Source organism: Oncorhynchus kisutch, linkage group LG7 (assembly GCF_002021735.2).
Source record: "Oncorhynchus kisutch isolate 150728-3 linkage group LG7, Okis_V2, whole genome shotgun sequence".
Classification (NCBI taxonomy): Eukaryota; Metazoa; Chordata; class Actinopteri; order Salmoniformes; family Salmonidae; genus Oncorhynchus; species Oncorhynchus kisutch.
Window position 1 is genome coordinate 16,861,386 of NC_034180.2, and position 19,554 is coordinate 16,880,939.

Here is a 19,554-nt window from a genome sequence, read left to right on the forward strand (position 1 = left end):
ACTCCAGTGTCTCGTCAGACTTCAGTACGTTCCATCTGCTGTCCGTGACCAGTTGATCTATTGGGTCCACACATTACCCTCTGGTCATCCGGGGCTCGGTCGGACGGTGCGCTGTCTGTCTGGGAAGTACTGGTGGCCCACCTTGGCTTGGGACGTGAGGGTTTATGTTTCCTCCTGCTCGGTGTGCGCCCAGTGTAAAGCTCCTAGACACCTGCCCAGAGGTAAGCTCCCTTACCCATTCCACAATAGCCTTGGTCACACCTGTCGGTTGATTTTCTAACGGATCTTCCTCCCTCACAGGAGAACACCACGATCTTGGTCGTTGTGGATCATTTCTCTAATTCCTGTCCTCCCTCTGCCCGGTCTCCCTACAGCCCTACAAACTGCGAAGGCCCTGTTTACACACGTCTTCCAGCACTACGGGGTGCATGAGGATATAGTGTCTGATCGGGGTCCCCAGTTCACTTTGAGAGTCTGGAGGGCGTTCATGGAATGTAATGAGTAGGTGGAGAGAGTGAACCAGGATGTGGGCAGGTTTCTGCGGTCCTATTGCCAGGACCGGTCGGTGGAGTGGGAGGCGTTCCTGCCCTGGGCAGAGATGGCGCAGAACTTGCTCCGCCACTAACCTCTCCCCCTTTCAGTGTGTATTGGGGTCCTGGCATCGGAGGCTCCTGCGGTGGACGAGTGGTTCAGACGCGCGGAGGAGACCTAGAAAGCCGCCCATGGTCACCTCCAGCAGGCCGCGCTGCGCCAAAAGACCTGCACGGACCATCACCGGTGTTCGCACCAGGGGACAGGGTCTGGCTCTTGACCCGAAACCTGCCCCTCCGCCTGTCCTGCCAGAAGCTGGGCCCGCGGTTTGTGGGGCCATTCAAAGTCCTGAGGAGAGTGAACGAGGTATGTTACAGGTTACAGCTTCCCCCTGATTACTGTATTAACCCCTCATTCCATGCGTCTCTCCTCAGGCCGGTGGTGGTTGGTCCGCTCCAGGAGTCTTAGGTACGGGAGGCCGGTGTCTACGCACCAATGGAGCCGCGCGTCCGGGGGAGGTACTGTCACAACTTCCGCCGAAGTCGGCTCCTCTCCTTGTTCGGGTGGCGTTCGGCATCACCGGCTTTCTAACCATCGCCGCTCTATTTTTCATGTATCCATTTATTTTGTCTTGTTCCCTGCACACCTGGTTTTCATTCCCCGATCAATTCATATGTATTTATTCCTCTGTTCCCCATCATGTCTTTGTGTAGGATTGTTTTGTGTTACGTGTATTTTGATATTGTGGATATTGTTACTTACTTTTTGTTTATGTTCTGTGTTTTGGCACATTTGATGTTACTTTGTGCTGTCATTTTTGACCGGAATAAAAAGTGCGCCTGTTCACTACACTCTGCTCTCCTGCACCTGACTTCACCTCCAATACACAATCCTAACAGGTTCTTTATATAAACCGCAACACCATTTGGCATTTCTGTCTTTTCAGTAGATGTTGTAACCATGTATTACTACCACTGTATCAAAGGTATTTTCTAAGTGAGTAGTCAGAATATGAAAGTCATCTGTTACAAGCAAGTTATTGACTTCATGGACCTTGTTTCTCAAGCTGCATATGTTAATATGGGCTATTTTTAGCACTTTTCTGGGTTGCTTGATTGTTTTTAAATACTTTACTGGGAAACTTATCAGAAGTAGACTTGATAGTGCAGGGTGAGCTGCACAAAGTGGTCTTCCACTACTATGGTACACAGCCTCAGTGCTAACAGTGCAACTCTGGTTCATAGGCTCATGATTACTGCATCCAATAGACCTGAAAATAGCTGTGCAGCGACACTCCTCATCCAACCTGACAGAGTTTGAGAATATCTGCAGAGAAGAATAGGATAAACTTCCCAAATACAGGTGTGCCAAGCTAGCGTCATACCCAAAAAGACTTGAGGCTGTAATCACTGCCAAAGGTGCTTCAACAAAGTACTTAGTAAATTATCTGAATACTGTGATATTTCTGTTGTCATTATGGGGTAGTGTGTGTAGATTGATGAGGGGGAAAAAAACTATTTAATCAATTTTAGAATAAGGCTGTAACGTAACAAAATGTGGAAAAAGTCAAGGGGTCTGAATACTTGCACTGTATAAGATCTCCTAAACCCGTGTTAACCTCAGACCTTATTTTTGGCATTTATTCCAAACCCCTTATTATTTCCCCATAGGGATGGCTGAACCAATGATAATAAACGTGACTGGGCTGAACGAACCAGAGGTAAATTATTTCCGGGTTTTAGCAGTACAAGCTCTATAGACCCCCAAACCACATTGAATGTGTCATAGTACCCATAAAACCTAGCAGTCATGCAGGGAAATGGTTCCAATTGTTTTTCCACCATTAATTTTTCCCATAGGTGATTTTAAAAACACATAAAATAAGGTCTGTGTTTCGTGTAGGCTTACCCTGGCGTGACCTTTTGATAAACATGTCAATCTCTCAGACAAGGTGACTTATCAATATATTAGACTCTATTTAACGCTCAGTTTTGTAAATGCTAATTAGCATCAAAGTAGACATCATACAAAACTACAAATCCCTGCAAGTTCCTTCATTTCAAATCTAGCTGATATCTTTACTAACAGGTATTGTGTCAATTTAAAACCTGTACAAGACAGTTAATTTTTTTCTTCCATTTAACAGAATGTGGGGTGGGGAGGGGGGGGGGGTGTAAATACAGGCGAATATACACTATATGAACAAAAGTATGTGGACACCTGCTCGTCGAACATCTCAATCCAAAATCATGGGTATTAATATATAACATTGATGTTGGAAAATTGCTGCAGGGACTTGCTTTTATTCAGCCACAAGAGCGAGCATTAGTGAGGTCATTAACTGTTCAGCAGTCTTATGGCTTGGGGGTAGAAGCTGTTAAGGAGCCTTTTGGACTTGAGGCTCTGGTACCACTTTGCCGTGCGGTAGAAGAGAGATCAGTCTATGACTTGGGTAACTGGAGTCAGGTCGGGGACTTATTTTGGGCGATTAGTATTTTGCTCTCGGAGCGTTCAAAGCACACACTGGACGCTCTGGCAGAGGAGTAGGGTTGATCCGAGCATTTAACGCCAGTCAAGCACCCGAGCTAACTGGCTAACGTTGGCTAGCTACTTCCAAACACAGATGAGAGAACTCCTCACTCTGACCATTTTACTCGCCCTAGTATAGCTGGTTAGGCTGTAATTAGAGCACTGTATCCAGAGCATTGGTGACTAACTGTACTGCTGGCAACAATTTAATTAAGCTTTTTTTTGCCGACTTTTACTGACACCGGCCATATTCAACAGGTGATGAGCGTTCGTAAATTCATCAGTTATTCGGCACAAGTGCTCTGAAATCGGAGTAGATAGCCAGAATGAACAATGTCCATTGAAACACACAACGACTATACCACTTAGCTAAGAATGATGTGAATAATAAAGACAATAAACATTGGGTAGTTAGTTAGTTAACAATACTGGCTGGCAAGTTCGATATATTAGTAGCCAACTAACGCTAGGTAACTAGCTAACATACCAGTACATACTGCTGTAATGCTATGCGGTTCGTTATGATAGCGTAGCTAATACATTGTCAGCCAACATAACGTGTAACGTAACTTAGTTGAAAAGTCATTACTTTATTACATTGCTCACATTTTAACATGTCACAATTTGTTAAAGCAATGAATTTGTATCCACTCTCATTTAGCATATTTTCCTCCAATCTGAAAATGTGAAGCCACGCCCATTTTCTGAATAATTACATTATGGGCCCTAAAAGCACAGACAGTGTCCACTGCATGTTTATTTTATTTATTTATTTTTATTTTACCTTTATTTAACCAGGTAAGCAAGTTGAGAACAAGTTCTCATTTACAATTGCGACCTGGCCAAGATAAAGCAAAGCAGTTCGACAGATACAACGACACAGAGTTACACATGTATACTTTGTATTTTGGCTAATTTAGTATGACATCCGGGAACTTTTTGGCATACTAACTATATCCATACTTTGACCAATAAGCATACTATATACTCAATTCATATCACAAATAGTGCAGTTAGTATGAGCATTTGAACACAGCTCAAGTTTGTTTCTAGTAAACTCTCCTCCTTCAGGGGCTTCTTCTTTGGACTTTATATGGCCATTGGCAACCAACTTTAAGGTGTATTACCACCACCAACTGGATTAGAGTGTGGACCTCAGTTCATCTTACATTATAAACTGGGTGGTTTGAGCACTGAATGCTGATTGGCTGACAGCCGTAGTATATCAGACTGTATACCACGGGTATGACAAAACATTTATTTTTACTGCTCTAATTACTTTGGTAAGCAGTTTATAATAGCAATAAGCCACCTCGGGGGTTTGTGGTATATGGCCAATATACCACACCTAAGGGCTGTATCCAGGCACCATGCGTTGCATCGTGCATTAGAACATCCCTTAGCCGTGGTATATTGGCCATATACCACACCCCCTCGTGCCCTACTGTTAATAACCCACATGAGTATATGCTCCTAAAAACCAATGAGGAGATGGGAGAGGCGGGACTTGCAGCGTGTGAAGCGTCACTAGAAACAAGTTGTTTTAGCACCTGGCTACAAGACGTGCGTGAGCAGTGTGGGTGCAATGATGTATGTGTAAATGTATTTTGCACGCGACGTGGGCGGTGTAATATGTTGACCAGACCGGACGTAAATGTACATATACATGTTATTCAATCATTGCACCCACACTGCTTGCAGAGCATCTGCATGGCCAGGCACTAAAATAGAATGGGTTCTATTTGTGACTCTCAATGCGCTGCAAGTCTGGCCTCTCCCATCTCCTCATTGGTTTTCAGCAGCATATACCAAAATGCCATCTCCTCATTGGTTTTCAGGAGCATATACCCACATGGGTGATTGAAAAATGAACTTAGGTCCACACTCCAATCGGTTGCTATAATGCACCTAAAGTTGGTTGCCAACCGCCATATAAAGTCCAAAATAAAAAGAAGCAGCCTGAAGGAAGGAGGAGAGATGACTAGAAACAAATTTGGTTTGCCGTTTTATCTGTGGATTAATTGTTGGAGTAGAGGACCTTGTGCATCTCAGGTAAAATAAACAATCCAATGTTTATCTCCCAGGACAAATGAGCTAGCAAAGGCAAGCTAGCTAGCTAAATTGCCATAAATGTTTAATGCTTTTCGACTTGTCCCCAAATTAATATAATTGGTTCTGAGTTTGTTTTGATATTTCAAACTGCATGTCCTGATAGCATCTGGTGTGGGTGGATAAAATCAACATGCGGGTGCGGTCTGGTCAGCATGTAAAAGATTAGCCATGTAACGTTAGTGTCTCTCACCTGTGAACTGAACTCTTGCTTGCCTTGGCATCCCGGACCCTCTGGTCTCTGAACACGAATGATACTAGTGTAGACGGAAATTATGGGATGTGCTTTTACAGAACTTGACATGGTAATGATACGGTACATTGGGTAAACTTCGGTACCCTAAACTGTACTCCCACACAAGGGCCAGTCAATTACGGAGCCATTCTGCCTCTTATCAGACAACCGCAAAAAAACAGTTACCTACAGTAGAGTCTATGAGTCGGTACAGTACCGTTAGCTAACGTTAGTTCTTACCGTTTCAAACTTCTTCTTGTCGATGTCGGTGATTTCTCTTTGTTTTCTGGCAAAATGTGTTAGAGAACACATTTCCATGTTGATAGATTGCACAGAGGAAAAGTTAAGTTTCCTTGGAGACCGTATGAGCTCCACGGTTGGTTACCTGTTCTTCTTCTTTGGTATCATGGTGTTCGCACTTTTTGTTTGTGCATACTGCCACCTATTGTGCGGTAGTGTGTGGCCAATCACGTTACATTTTGGTTTACCTGTTTGATAGTGGTGGAAAAAGAACCACCCGCTAAACCTGAATAGTGTAGGGCAGCAGATCTAGGCATTAGGTTTACGAATTAGGTTTGGCCTAATAGTCAACATAGAACAACATAATAGCAGCCCCATTCATTGCCCTACACTACGTATTAAACACAATTAACACATCTGATTAGTAGGCTATATAATCAGTTCAATGTCAATAACATATCCTAATATTTTCAGTCTGATTACGCTGATAAAATCACAAGTCTCTATTAAATTCGTTTTTTGTATTTCTTTGTCCATTGATTGTGGGAAGACAGCTTGCAACCAAGAGAAAATGTCACCATGAAAAAGTCTCAAAGGAAAGGTGGATAGTTTCAGGGAAGATTGGACAGAGAAATAGGCATTCTTACCATATTTCTCCAATGTCAAACCACAATGTCTTGTTTGAAACTAAAAGGTTTCTGTTTGCAAATAATCAAATATTAGACATCCGTATGAATCTAAGTATGGCACTTCCAAGTTACCTTTCCACGCATACAGAGGCTCGACTGAGGCAGAAAAATGTAAGCTTCAACCCATGGCTACTCATCTGTTACTTAACCCAACAGAAGTGCTTCTATAAAAACTGCCTGGGTTTAAACATCCTATATTCAGAAAATGAAAAGCTCAATTAATAGAGACAGAATAGCAAAGTACATTTTTTGACTCCTCGAATATTGAAGGCCGCAGCTCAGCTTCAGAATGTCATAGAGAGGAATCAATACAGTGCCTTTGGAAGGTATTCAGACTCCTTGACTTTTTCCACATATTGTTAGGCTACAGCCTTATTTTAAAATGTAATAATAGTTTTCCCCCCTCAATCTACACACATTACGCCATAATGACAAAGCAAAATCAGGATTAGAAATTTTAGCAAATTTATAATAAAAAACAAACAAACTATCACATTTACATAAGTATTCAGACCTTTTACTCAGTACTTTGTTGAAGCACCTTTGGCAGCGATTACAGCCTCGAGTCTTCTTGGGTATGACACAACAAGCTCGCTCACCTGTATTTGGGGAGATTCTCCCATTCTTCTCTGCAGATCCTCTCAAGCTCTGGTTTCCTGGTTTCCAGGTTTCCTCCAGATGTGACGCTTGGCATTCAGGCCAAAGAGTTCAATCTTGGTTTCATCAGAACAGAGAATCTTGTTTCTCATGTTCTGAGAGTCTTTGGGTGCCTTTTGGCAAACTTCAAGCAGACTGTCATGTGCCTTTTACTGAGGAGTGGCTTCTGTCTGTCCACTCTACCATAAAGGCCTGATTGGTGGAGCGCTGCAGAGATGGTTATCCTTCTGGAAGGTTCTACAAAGAGGAACTCTAGAGCTGTAAGAGTGACCATCAGGTTATTTGTCACCACCCTGACTAAGACTCTCCTCCTCCGAATGCTCAGTTTCCCCAGATCTCTGCATCGACACAATCCTGTCTCAGAGCTCTACGGACAGTTCCTTCGACCTGATGGCTTGGTTTTTGCTCTGACGTGCACTGTCAATGTTGGGACCTAATATAGACAGATGTGTGCCTATCCAAATCATGTACAATTAAATTAATTTACAGGTGGACTCCAATAAAGTTAAAGAAACATCAAGGATGATCAATGAAAACAGGATGCACCTGAGCTCAATTTCAATTCTCATAGCAATGAGTCTGAATACTTATGTAAATAAGGTATTTCTGTTTTATTTTTAATACATTTGCTAAAATGTCCAAATCTGTTTTCGCTTTGTCATTATGGGGAATTGTGTGTAGATTGCTGAGGAAATGTTGTTATTTAATCAATTTTAGAATAAGGCTAACGTAACAAAGAGGCACTGTATACCCTGTATACCCATATGCATAAGTCACTTACTTTGTGGGCATTTTAAACTTTGTTTCTAGCATAAGGCATCACAGAGATAATATGAAGCTTTCCATAAAGCTTACCATAAAGCTTTCCATAACAATACTTATCTGGATACTTTTAAAAATGTATTTCAAAATATAAAGCTAACAATTATTTTTCCCCTTTTAACGAAAGGTATGGCATACCCTCACTCAATTTGAGCCCTAGTTTTAACCAAACACACCAAGCCCTCTGCAACTGGATTCTGGACTTCCTGACGGGCCGCCCCCAGGTGGTAAGGATAGGTAACAACACATCCGCCATACCAATCCTCAACACAGGGGCCTCTTGGGTGTGTGCTCAGTCCCCTTCTGTACTCCCTGTTCACTCATGGCTGCACAGGCCAGGCATGAGTACAACACCATCATTAAGTTTGCCGATGGCACAACAGCCTGATCACCGACAACAACTAGACAGCCTATAGGGAGGAGGTCAGAGACCTGGCCGTGTGGTGCCAGGACAACAACCTCTCCCTCAACGTGATCAAGACAAAGGAAATGATTGTGGACTACAGGAAAAGGAGGACCGAGCATGCCTCCATACTCATCGACGGGGCTGTAGTGGCGCAGGTTGAGAGGTTTGGGTTCCTTAGTGTCCACATCACCAACAAACTAACATGGTCCAAGCATACCAAGACAGTTGTGAAGAGGGCACGAGAAAACCTATTCCCCCTCAGGAGACTGAAAAGATTTGGCATGGGTCCTCAGATCCTCAAAAGGTTCTACAGCTGCACTATCGAGAGCATCCTGGCTGGTTGCATCACTGCCTGGTATGGCAACTGCTCGGCCTCCCGACCGCAAGGCACTACAGAGGGTAGTGCGTACGACCCAGTACATCACTGGGGCCAAGCTTTCACCCATCGTGGACCTCTATACCAGGCGGTATTAGAAGAAGGCCCTAAAAATGGTCTGTTCTCTCGGTAACCACACTGCAAGCGGTACCGTAGCGCCAAGTCTAGGTCCACGAGTGTGTGTGTGCTCATTCCTGCATGTATAATAAACATGTTGACTCACCCTACTTGTAGAGAAACGCCAACGCCATCCTGCTCTCTTTCATGTTGAGGAAACGGTCTATCACTCTGTCATACAGTTCACACTTTTAAAAAAAATTCTTAGGCTACCTGGCTAAAATGCTTGCTCGCTAGCCTAACTTCCTTTCATGGGCAACATTAGCTAGTTTTTTAGCTAGCCTTCCACATCTAGCTACATATTGAACTTCCATCCTCTCAGGCCAGGGGCACAATGTACGAATTAATGGTTGGATCAGAATCACAGTTCTAATCATTGGCCAGCACAGAGAATAAAGTAAAACCACACGTCTAAATCCCTATCTCCATCCATGGCTAATTTTGGAAAGAGCTAAATTTAGCTAGCTAGTCACTGGAGGACAACAATACAACAAGATGCAACAATTCAAGTTGTTTCTGTAAATTATGTATGCTCTCAGTGCAATTGGATTTGGTGTCACTCCTATCAAAACTGGCTTCCCTTGACACCTCTTTTTGGTGTGCCAGGACCATTCACACTTGAGCTCACTCACTATTATTATTATTTTTTTTTAATTATCAAGGGAGGCCAAATCCTATCTGGCTTCCCTTGCATTCAATACCACGGGCAACAACAATGTCATACTCTTTTGGACCAGACAGCATCAGATAGATGGCATACACATAGAGCGACAGAGGGGCACTGTATGCTCACTCGGATGCATTCTCCTGTGAGATACGTTTAGCCTCTTGCGAATTGAAGGAAAATGATGAAACACAGAGAGACGAAATGTCACATCTGCTCCAGCTACGGCCTCTTGTGTTCATCCGGTGTCTTCTTGACCTGCTGTTACTCCCCCAGTACACTCACTATCTCTCCCTCTCTGTGTGGTTGGAGACAGGTGTGCTGGAGTCAGAGCAGATCCCTACCAGCTGCAACTTGTTCCATAATAAAGATCCCTACAAATACTCAGTCCTGCCGATTCCGCTCTGCCAGATTGTAATCTCTGCTCAGTCAGTTCATGGTTCTAGCTATTTATGATTATTCAAGATCCTGTTACGCTGCTGTGCCTGTTTCCCTGCCTGACGCTGTTTATCCTCTCATTGCAGTTTATCTCTCTGTCGCTGGCTCCTGTCTTCTGTTCCACATCTCACCACCCTACTACCATGTTCTGGATTTAGCTCACCACCACTACCTTCGATTCCCCTCTGGACCTATTTACCCGGTTCTACCCAGCTCACTCCAACCTCAGTCTCCACAACATGTTTTCAACTCATCCAAGCTTCCCCAAATCTGCACTCCATATCTCCCTGTGTTACAATAAACATCTTGGTTCATTCATCCCTGTCTGCTCTTGGGTTTCCGTGGCTCCACCTAACACGGAAGATAAATTATTATAATGTTTTTCATTATTTGTTTAAAAAAAATACACGCTCCTGGTTATATAGCAATAGTGCTCACTCTGATCATGGCATGTAGGCTCTTGCCAACAGTTTGCAGATACAGTGTGGGTAGTCTACTACATGAGTCTAATGAGATTTATGGACAAAATACTATTATTTGTATTTGTCAAAGGACAGCCAAGCATTGATCATCATGTCACCATAATAAGACCCTTGATATTCATTTAAACGGACTAATTGATTAATTTGAGGCATTTGACCCAAGTTGTTAGAAACATGAATACTTAAATAGGCCTACATTTGGTCACTGACAATAATTTCTAATAGTGTCGTGAAAAGCGATTGGATAAAAAGTCAGCTCCGGTCGGGAGATAGGAACTAATATTATTTACTTCATGTTTCGCTGGGGATGGACGTTTCAGTACACCGTTTAGCAAAACATGACAACGAGACGCTTCTAAAAAGCGAAACATTTATCATTCAATAATATATTACATAGTTATCAGACTGGGTTATGCAATAAGCCACTTACGTCGGAAGCATTCTTGTTTCTGGTATTAGATCAAAGATTTATGCATCGTTGTAGCAATATTTGAGAAAATTGTCTAGCCCGCAACTTCAACAATTCAACTCCTGGCAGTGAGTATTTCGCGCCACCACATCATTGAATTTTGTTAATGACATTCTTGATGACTGGCTAGTTAAATCATTACTTGCAATTAGTCTTGCATGTAGTTTTGATGTAGTTTGACTTTGAAAGCTATTTTCTCATCTTTTTTTTGTTGCAAGAATGTGCCTAGAAACTAAGTGGGCGTGTACGGTTTACAAAACAGTTCAGTGTAGTAATATGTGTTTTATTAAAGTCTGTGTGGCACTGACACTTTGCTGTACAGTGCAATCTCTTTCAATGTAGCAGTTATAGTAACGTTACAGTATTCCCTTCTAATAACTAGAGGCTGAATTATTGGAGAATATCCAGTCCACCTCTGGGGATATCTTCCCCATGACTAGTGTAGTGGCTATCATAGTCATACCCTGCTATAGTATGTATACCAGTGGTGGTAAAGGCCAGGTTATGTCGATAACATATACTTGCCCTATATATGTGGCCCCGAACCACAGTTCTAGGGTCAGCCTTTCATCTCAATCCTAAACATAATATAATTCACTCGGGGGGTGGACAAAACTGACTTTAGATCAGTGACCAGTTGTTCCTTTGATTGTGAAGCTGACAACCATGGGCCTCCTGTTGCTAACTTCTGACCATGACCAATCAACATTGACCTCTCACCCTTTCTTTCACCTCTCGCAGATCAGAAATGTCACAGGCGAGTCAGCACGGAAAATGGACACTCTCCAGCAGCGATGACGACAACGATGACCCTCTCCCTTCTGCCTCAAACAACAACAGCCCTCTGTTGTTTGGCAGCCCCCCGCCTGACCAACACACATCTTCAGAATCTAACCACAACTCCCCCAAGATAGGCTCCAACTTCCACCAACCCAAACATGATCCTGATCCTCCACCTTCCATAGAGGTGAAACCTGAACCTAAATCTGACACAGTGACTGCTGCCCCCCCCCTCTCTATTGGCTCTGAGGCCAGACATGCAGCCCAGACCAGCCAATTGAAGCCAGTAAAGTATGAATCCAACCAATCCAGCCCCTTTCTAGCTGGTAAGAGGAAGAAGGATGATGATTCAATTTCCGGCTGGGCTCTCTCAGACAGTGATGATGACGATAAGGATAAAGGTCAAAGTTCAGGACAGAAAGACCCGCCACCCAAGAGGTCGAACCCCAAGCTGAAGAAGGCAAAGGTGGAGGAAAGGCCTCCCAGCCCCCATGGCAGAACCTACTACATAGACGAACCAGATGACTTCTTTGAGACTAGCGTGCCTCCTGTCAATGACACATACAGGTTCTACCTCAACAAGGTCACAGGGCTGGAGAAGAGGTACAACACTGGGGCTCTGCACATCAAAGGTGAATGAATACTCTCTCTGCTCTAATGTCTGTGTTGACAGTAGAGACTTGTATGACTCCCTAGGTAATCATCAATGGTTCTGTGTCCTTATTTCAGAAATCCTCTCTCCTTTGTTCGGGACACTGAAGGAATCTGTGCAGGTATGAGATCATTGAGATGCACTAGTACTGAAATATGTTGCTCGGTTGACTCAAGGAGATGAAAGACAGTTTGCCTATTTTAGTTTTGTGATCTGTCCTTTCGTTTGTAGTTCAACTACTGCTTTGACATTGCCTGGATGTTGCAGCAGTACCCACCTGAGTTCAGGTAATGCCCTACTCTTTGTTAAGCTCAAACTATATACAGCTGACAACCATCAGATTAGTTTCCAACACCCCCAGAACCGAAAGGAAACACCCCATGGCCCAACCTGCAATTCATATATGGTGACCCCAGAAAGCTAGATGGAGATGTGTAAATTAGACTTTCATTCATATTAATCTATCATTTAGATATATTAGGCCTAATATTATTGTAACATAGGCTATAGCTAGGTTTCCATCCAATTGGTGACATATTTCATGCGAATATTCTAAAACCCGCAAGAAAACAATATGGACCGTTTCCTACCAGAGATGTTTCCATCAAATTGACTTGTTGCAGATAAAAGAATGTGCGTGATGACGTAGTGCACATAAAAATACATTTTTGCAGTTAAATTCCCATGTACCAAATAAAAAATACAAGTTAAATGGGTTCCCATCGCATTTTCAAATCAACTAATGGTTTTCTCAATGTTGTGTTATATAGCGAGTGTGCCCACTCTGGTATTGGCACGTGCGCTTATAGCCTACATGAGATTATTGTGTACTAAAGAGCAAGATTATTTTCATTTGTCAAATGGCAGCCAAGCATCGATGATCATTTCACCAGCATAAGACCCTCAATATTTTTTGGACATCAAGCTCCTCAACCTGCACTTTCACCACCCTGTGAAGTTCATCATTTATTTAATCTGTAGTGGGAGGACCACACAACATGTCATTGTGTGACTCCAAGTTTACATCGATAGGGTTATTTTTCAATATTTACGCATAAAAGGGCTTCCACTGACCTTTCTCGCATTATTAATTTTACCGACACAAAATAACCCACTTTGTCTTGTGTATTTTGTTTTGTCGACATTTGATAAGTTTACACACACATTTTCTGTTTCCATCAGGCCTGTCAATTAGTTTTTTTTCTGACATAAAAAGGTTGTATGGAAACCTTGTTAATGCTGCAGTAAATGTACCTGTCACAAGGAATAAAGTTACCAGCTAAGATGATACATACATTTTGAAATATACTCCATACCGAGATGCGGTGGCTTTCCCCACAATAGACGGCACCAACGATATGGTTTGGGAACACACTCTGTGGTGATCGGCTCATGATTTTCTAGTGTAAAAGGACGCCGAACCGACGGAACATCAATTTCTCCTGGAGAATTTCAACCAATGTCCTGCAACCTGTGGCTCTTCAGAGGAAAGGGACCACCATCCACCTCCAGTGAATTTCAGAATTTTTAAAATAGTGAAACATTAAAGTTATCCTTTTTAAATAAAACTATACTAAATATATTCACTTCAGCAAATAATTTATTAAAACACTGTTTTACAATGGTCTACAATAGCCTCAATAGCATTCTGTAGGGTAGCACCATGGTGTAGCCGGTGGACAGTTCGTTTTCGTCCTCCATAAACTTACACAGTAATTATGACACGTTCTGGGGGACGTTCTCCAACCTATCAGTTCTTGACTGACATGTTGTCCACCCAATCAAAGGATCAGAGAATGAATGTAGTACTGAAAACATAAGCTACAGCTAGCCAGCACTGCAATGCATGCAATGTGGTGAGTATTTGACACAGAATGAAAATAGTTGAACATTTTAACAAATTCATTTCTTTAAAAAAAATGTATGAGTAGCGAGAGAGAGCTAGCTCTATTTAGTATTTTGTCACTTTCACATTCACTTACTTAGATAGCTAATGCAGCTAGCCAGTTTAACCTCCTCAAACACCTGGCTCAAACAGGGGGATGCCATGTTGCTTAGCTGGCTATGGCTATCCAACACTGGAACTCTTCCAAGTCAAGATTAGAGCTGTTGCAGTGGCCGTATTACCACCACACCGGCAGTCATTAGTCATGACCGCAGTAAAATCCTAGGTGACAATTGAGTTACGGAAATCTTTTCTTATGCACTCTGGACATGTGTTAGTAGTACCCAACTTGCTAATGCTCATCAGGTCACTAATGGCCTGGTACTCAGGTCTCTGTTGTCCCTCTAACCACTCTGACATCAATGCAAATGCTCTCAAAAATCACATCAAACTTATCATCAAAACAGTATGTGCTTTTAAAAATCACCTCACCGTGACATGAGTATACCAGATGAGCTTTATACACTAGTTCAAAAGTTTGGGGTCACTTAGAAATGTCCTTGTTTTTGAAAGAAAAGCAACAAAAAAAATAAATTAAATTAACATCAAATTGATCAGAAATACAGTGTAGACATTGTTAATGTTGTAAATGACCATTGTAGCTGGAAACGGAAGATTCTTTAAAAAAATGGAATATCTACATAGGCGTACAGAGGCCCATTATCTACAACCATCACTCCTGTCTTCCAATGGCACGTTGTGTTAGCTAATCCAAGTTTATAATTTTAAAAGGCTAATTGATCATTAGAAAACCCTTTTGCAATTACGTTAGCACAGCTGAATACTGTTCTGGTTTAAAGAAGCAATAAAACTGGCCTACTTTAGTATCTGGAGCATCAGTATTTGTGGGTTCGATTACAGGCTCGAAATGGCCAGAAACAAATAACTTCCTTCTGTAACTCGTCAGTCTATTGTTGTTCTGAGAAATTAAGGCTATTCCATACGAGAAATGTCCAAGAAACCTGAAGATCTCGTACAATGCTGTGTACTACTCCCTTCATGGAACAGCGCAAACTGGCTCTACCCAGAATAGAAAGAGAAGTGGGAGGCCCCGGTGCACAACTGAGCAAGAGGACGCAAGTACATTAGTGTCTAGTTTAAGAACCAGACGCCTCACAATTCCTCAACTGGCAGCTTCATTAAATAGTACCCGCAAAACACCAGTCTCAACATCAACAGTGAAGAGGTGACTCTGAGATGCTGGCCTTCTAGGCAGAGTTGCAAAGAAAAAGCCATATCTCAGACTGACCAATAAAAGATTAAGATGGACAAAAGAACAGACACTGGACAGAGGAACTCTTCCTAGAAGGCCAGCATCCCAGAGTCGCCTCTTCACTGTTGATGTTGAGACTGGTGTTTTGCGGGTACTATTTAATGAAGCTGCCAGTTGAGGACTTGTGAGGTGTATTACACAGCAAGTTTCAGAAGAAAGTCTTTATTTCTGGCCATTTTAAGTCTGTATCGAACCCACATACTGATGCTCCAGATACTCAACTAGTCTAAAGAAGGCCAGTTGTATTGCTTCTTTAAATCAGCACAACAATTTTCTGCTGTGCTAACATAATTGCAAAAGGGTTTTCTAATGATTAATTAGCCTTTTAAAATGATAAACTTGGATTAGCTAATACAATGTGCCATTGTAACACAGGAGTGATGGTTGCAGATAATTGGCCTCTGTTGACCTTTGTAAATAATCCATTACAAATCTGTTTCCAGCTACAATAGTCATTACAACATTAACAATGTCTACACTGTATTTCTGATGAATTTGATGTTATTTTAATGGACAAAAAAAAGTGCTTTTCTTTCAAAAGATATATTTCTAAGTGACCATAACCTTTTGAACGGTAGTGTATATATTTATTTCTCAGACTCTGACATTGCTTGTTCTAGTATTTCTATATTTCTTGTATTTGCGTGTATTGTTAGGTATTACTGCACTGTTGGAGCTAGTAACATAAGCATTTCGCTACACCCGTGATAACATCTGCAAAGTATGTGTACTTGACCAATAAAATGTAATTTGATGTATTTTAAACCCTGCTACTATTACTACTGGTGAAGGTGACACCCTGGCCTGTCTGTTCTACAGAGACAAGCCTGTTCTGATTGTCCACGGAGACAAGAGAGAGGCCAAGGCCCGTCTGCTCCAGCAAGCCCAGCCCTACAGTCAAGTCCGATTCTGCCAGGTAGCACATCTCTAACCTTCTTCTCTTTTTCTCCTCTCCTCTGCAACCTCTCTTTTTTTTAACTTGCCCTACTTACAGGCTTCCCCTCATATCTCAATTTACTTCCCTCACGCCTAGTTCTCCTCCACCTTCCTCTCACTCTCCTCTTGCCTTTGTTTCCCACAAAAATATTCACATTGTGTCACATTGTATTTTACACCGTAGCCCACCAGAGGGAGACATTGATAAGAGACATTGACTCACTACCAAAACTCAAACGATTCAAATCGACTTAGCCTTAGCAAATCGATTTCTTCTGCTCCATTCTCCTATTCTTTCTCTCCTGACCTATTTTGAGGTATTATTTGAATCACAGTCTTCTGTAAAAGTTTTTTGAAGTTAAGTCATTTACCTAATCGCCAAAAAGCAGTCTGCTAGCCAGCCAACTGTAATATCCTAATGAGCCATCCCAGTGCCTCATCTGTGTTCATTTGGATCTTCTGTGTGTCTCCTAACAGGCCAAACTGGATATTGCTTTCGGAACACACCACACGTACGTGTTCTTTTTCTCCCCTTGCACCATATATTATCCATGTACCTTTTTGTAATTTGATTGGGAGTTTTGAAGAATTGTCTCACTGAGTTGGATATGCTTATTTTCTACATCAAACGGCGGAGGCCTGTGCGGAATATGGTTTCATAGGTAAATGTGTTCAGTTGGTCTCTGAAGAACGAGCTCACAGAGTCAGGACCAGGGTTCTCTTTGTTTTTCAATTCAAAGTGCTGTGGAGCTGGAGCCCAAACAAACGATGCTTTAGCTAAGTGTACCTTTTAATGCACATTCATGTTAACCTGAGAGGAAGGATCTGAAATTGAAGGCAGCGTGCAAAATTCACCTATCATACCCCCACTCAACATGCAAGTGAGCCTGGATCAGTATTCTGTACTATCGCCTTTCCACTGCCATTATAACACTCAGTAACTACTCTAAATGTCAATTTGAGAACAAACTGGAAAGCCAGGTTGTCTGTTACATGAGATGATAACTGATTAGTGGGAAACTACTTTGTACGCTACTTTCATCCGATCTGTCTGCGCAACACTGCTTAAAGTCTTCATCTTAACTATTCTGTTTTATTCTAAGTGTTAAACAAGAGAGCCAGTCTCTGTTTCCATTGTTGCATACTTATACGTTTGATTTCTCCCTGCTCCCCTATCGCTGGGTTGAATGATTCTTATGGTTTATTCAGGTACTCGGAGACTGAGGTTGGATGCCTCGGGGGTGATCTCTCCCTGTTTGAGAGATTTCTGTAGCGGGTAAATAAAATATTGATGCCTAGATAATCCTCGTCTAACACCCGTGTCTGCTCTGGTGGGTTGCACTTTGCTGCTCCGTGATTAGTTCGACCTCGGGCTGAAGACACACACGCACAGTTACTTACACAATATTAGGCACACAGACATAGGCTACACCTACACAGAGGGGTACATACACACAGTCACAAACACAACAAGATGAGCAATCAGAGGAACGCTCTCCTCTCTCCTCTCGTCTCAATGAATCATGAAGAGGTTTTCCTCCAAGAGATTTATAGAAAGGATTTTTCAAATCCTCCTAGTCTTCGTGGGAGTGTTTGACATTCATATATTTCTCTGCCTGGAGTTTCTAAAAGGCATCTAATGGTATATTTTTCAAACTTTGGAAAACACCAAACCAATGTCTGTGAAACTTAAGTGTTCGTTACCTTCAGCTCCTCCAGTTCAATAGAGTTTTAACACATTAAACTGCTGGTAATTTCCGTGCCAGAATGGAAAATAAGTTATCATACGTTTTATGCGCACCACCAACACAATGAATGGAAAAATAGATTCAAAGGAAATGATCATTCGCTGAATGTGCAATATTAAAGGAGGGCTGTGATTGGGTTAAGGTCGATACAGAGCCTTCGGAAAGTATTCAGACCCCTTGAATTTTTCCACATTTTGTTACTTTTCAGCCTTATTCTAAAATTGATTAAATATAGTTTTTTTCCTCAGCAGTCTACACACAATACCCCATAATGACAATGCAAAAACAGGTTTTTATACATTTTTCCAAATGTTAAAAAACAAAAATACCTTATTTACACTAGACACTTTGCTATGAGACTAGAAATGTAGCTCCGGTGCATCCTGTTTCCATTGATAATCCTTGATGTTTCTACAACTTGATTGGACTAGATTTGGAAAGGCTCACACTTGTCTATGTAAGTTCCCACATTTGACAGTGCATATCAGAGCAAAAACCAAGCCATGAGGTCGAAGGCCGTAGAGCTCCGAGACAAGATTGTGCCGAGGCACAGATCTTGGGAAGGGTACCAAAACATTTCTGTAGCATTGAAGATCCCCAAGAGCACAGTGGCCTTCATCATTCTTAAATGGAAGAAGATTGGAAACACCAAGACCCTTCTTGGAGCTGGCCGCCTGGCCAAACTGAGCAATCAGGGGAGAAGGGCCTTGGTCAGGGAGGTGACCAATAACCCGATGTGACTCTGACAGAGCTCTCGAGTACTCTGTGGAGATTGGCGAACGTTCCAGAAGGACAACATCTCTGCTTGAGAAATAAGATTGTCTTGTCTGACGAAACCACGATTGAACTCTTTGGCCTGAATGCCAAGCGTCACATCTGGAGGAAACCTGGCACCATCCCTATGGTGAATCATGGCAGTGGCAGCATCATGCTGTTGGGATGTTCTTCAGCGGCAGGGACTGGGAGACAATTCGGGATCGAGGCAAAGATGAACATAGCAAAGTACAGAGAGATCCTTGTTGAAAACCTGCTCCAGAGCACTCAGGACCTCAGACTGGGGCGAAGGTTCACCTTCCAACAGGACAACGACCCTAAGCACACAGCCAAGACAACGCAGGAGTGGCTTCGGGACAAGTCTCTGAATGTGCTTTACTGGCCCAGCCAGAGCCCGAGCATGAACCTGATCTAACATCTCTGGAGAGACCTGAAAATAGCTGTGCAGCGAAGCTCCCCATCCAACCTGACAGAGCTTGAGAGGATCTGCAGAGAGGAATGGGAGAAACTCCCCAAAAACAGGTGTGCCAAGCTTGTAGCATCATATCCAAGAAGACTCAAGGCTTTTGTAGCTGCCAAAGGTGCTTCAACAAAGTACTGTTGAATACTTATGTAAATGTGATATTTCAGTTATCTTTAATAAATTTGCAAAGATTTCAACCAGTTTTTGCTTTGTAATTAT

The 19,554-nt window shown here is 42.4% G+C and overlaps 2 protein-coding genes across 4 annotated transcripts in view; one reads left to right on the top strand and one right to left on the bottom strand.

Moving 5' to 3' along the window:
* Positions 1-5,815, bottom strand: part of efcab11 (EF-hand calcium binding domain 11) — a 74,670-nt gene extending 68,855 nt beyond the window's left edge. The window contains exon 1 of one of the 3 annotated variants that reach the window (XM_020487542.2): positions 5,645-5,815. In XM_020487542.2, the coding sequence (XP_020343131.1) occupies positions 5,645-5,722 (78 nt within the window). In that variant the 5' untranslated portion in view covers positions 5,723-5,815. The remainder of the gene's footprint in view (positions 1-5,644) is intronic. The other 2 variants (XM_020487543.2, XM_020487541.2) reach the window with 2 other exon arrangements.
* Positions 5,816-10,588: 4,773 nt separating this feature from the next.
* Positions 10,589-19,554, top strand: part of tdp1 (tyrosyl-DNA phosphodiesterase 1) — a 64,340-nt gene continuing 55,374 nt past the window's right edge. The window contains exons 1-6 of the mRNA XM_020487544.2: positions 10,589-10,832; positions 11,506-12,176; positions 12,274-12,317; positions 12,428-12,483; positions 16,234-16,330; positions 16,828-16,862. Of these exons, the coding sequence (XP_020343133.1) occupies positions 11,513-12,176; positions 12,274-12,317; positions 12,428-12,483; positions 16,234-16,330; positions 16,828-16,862 (896 nt within the window). The 5' untranslated portion in view covers positions 10,589-10,832; positions 11,506-11,512. The remainder of the gene's footprint in view (positions 10,833-11,505; positions 12,177-12,273; positions 12,318-12,427; positions 12,484-16,233; positions 16,331-16,827; positions 16,863-19,554) is intronic.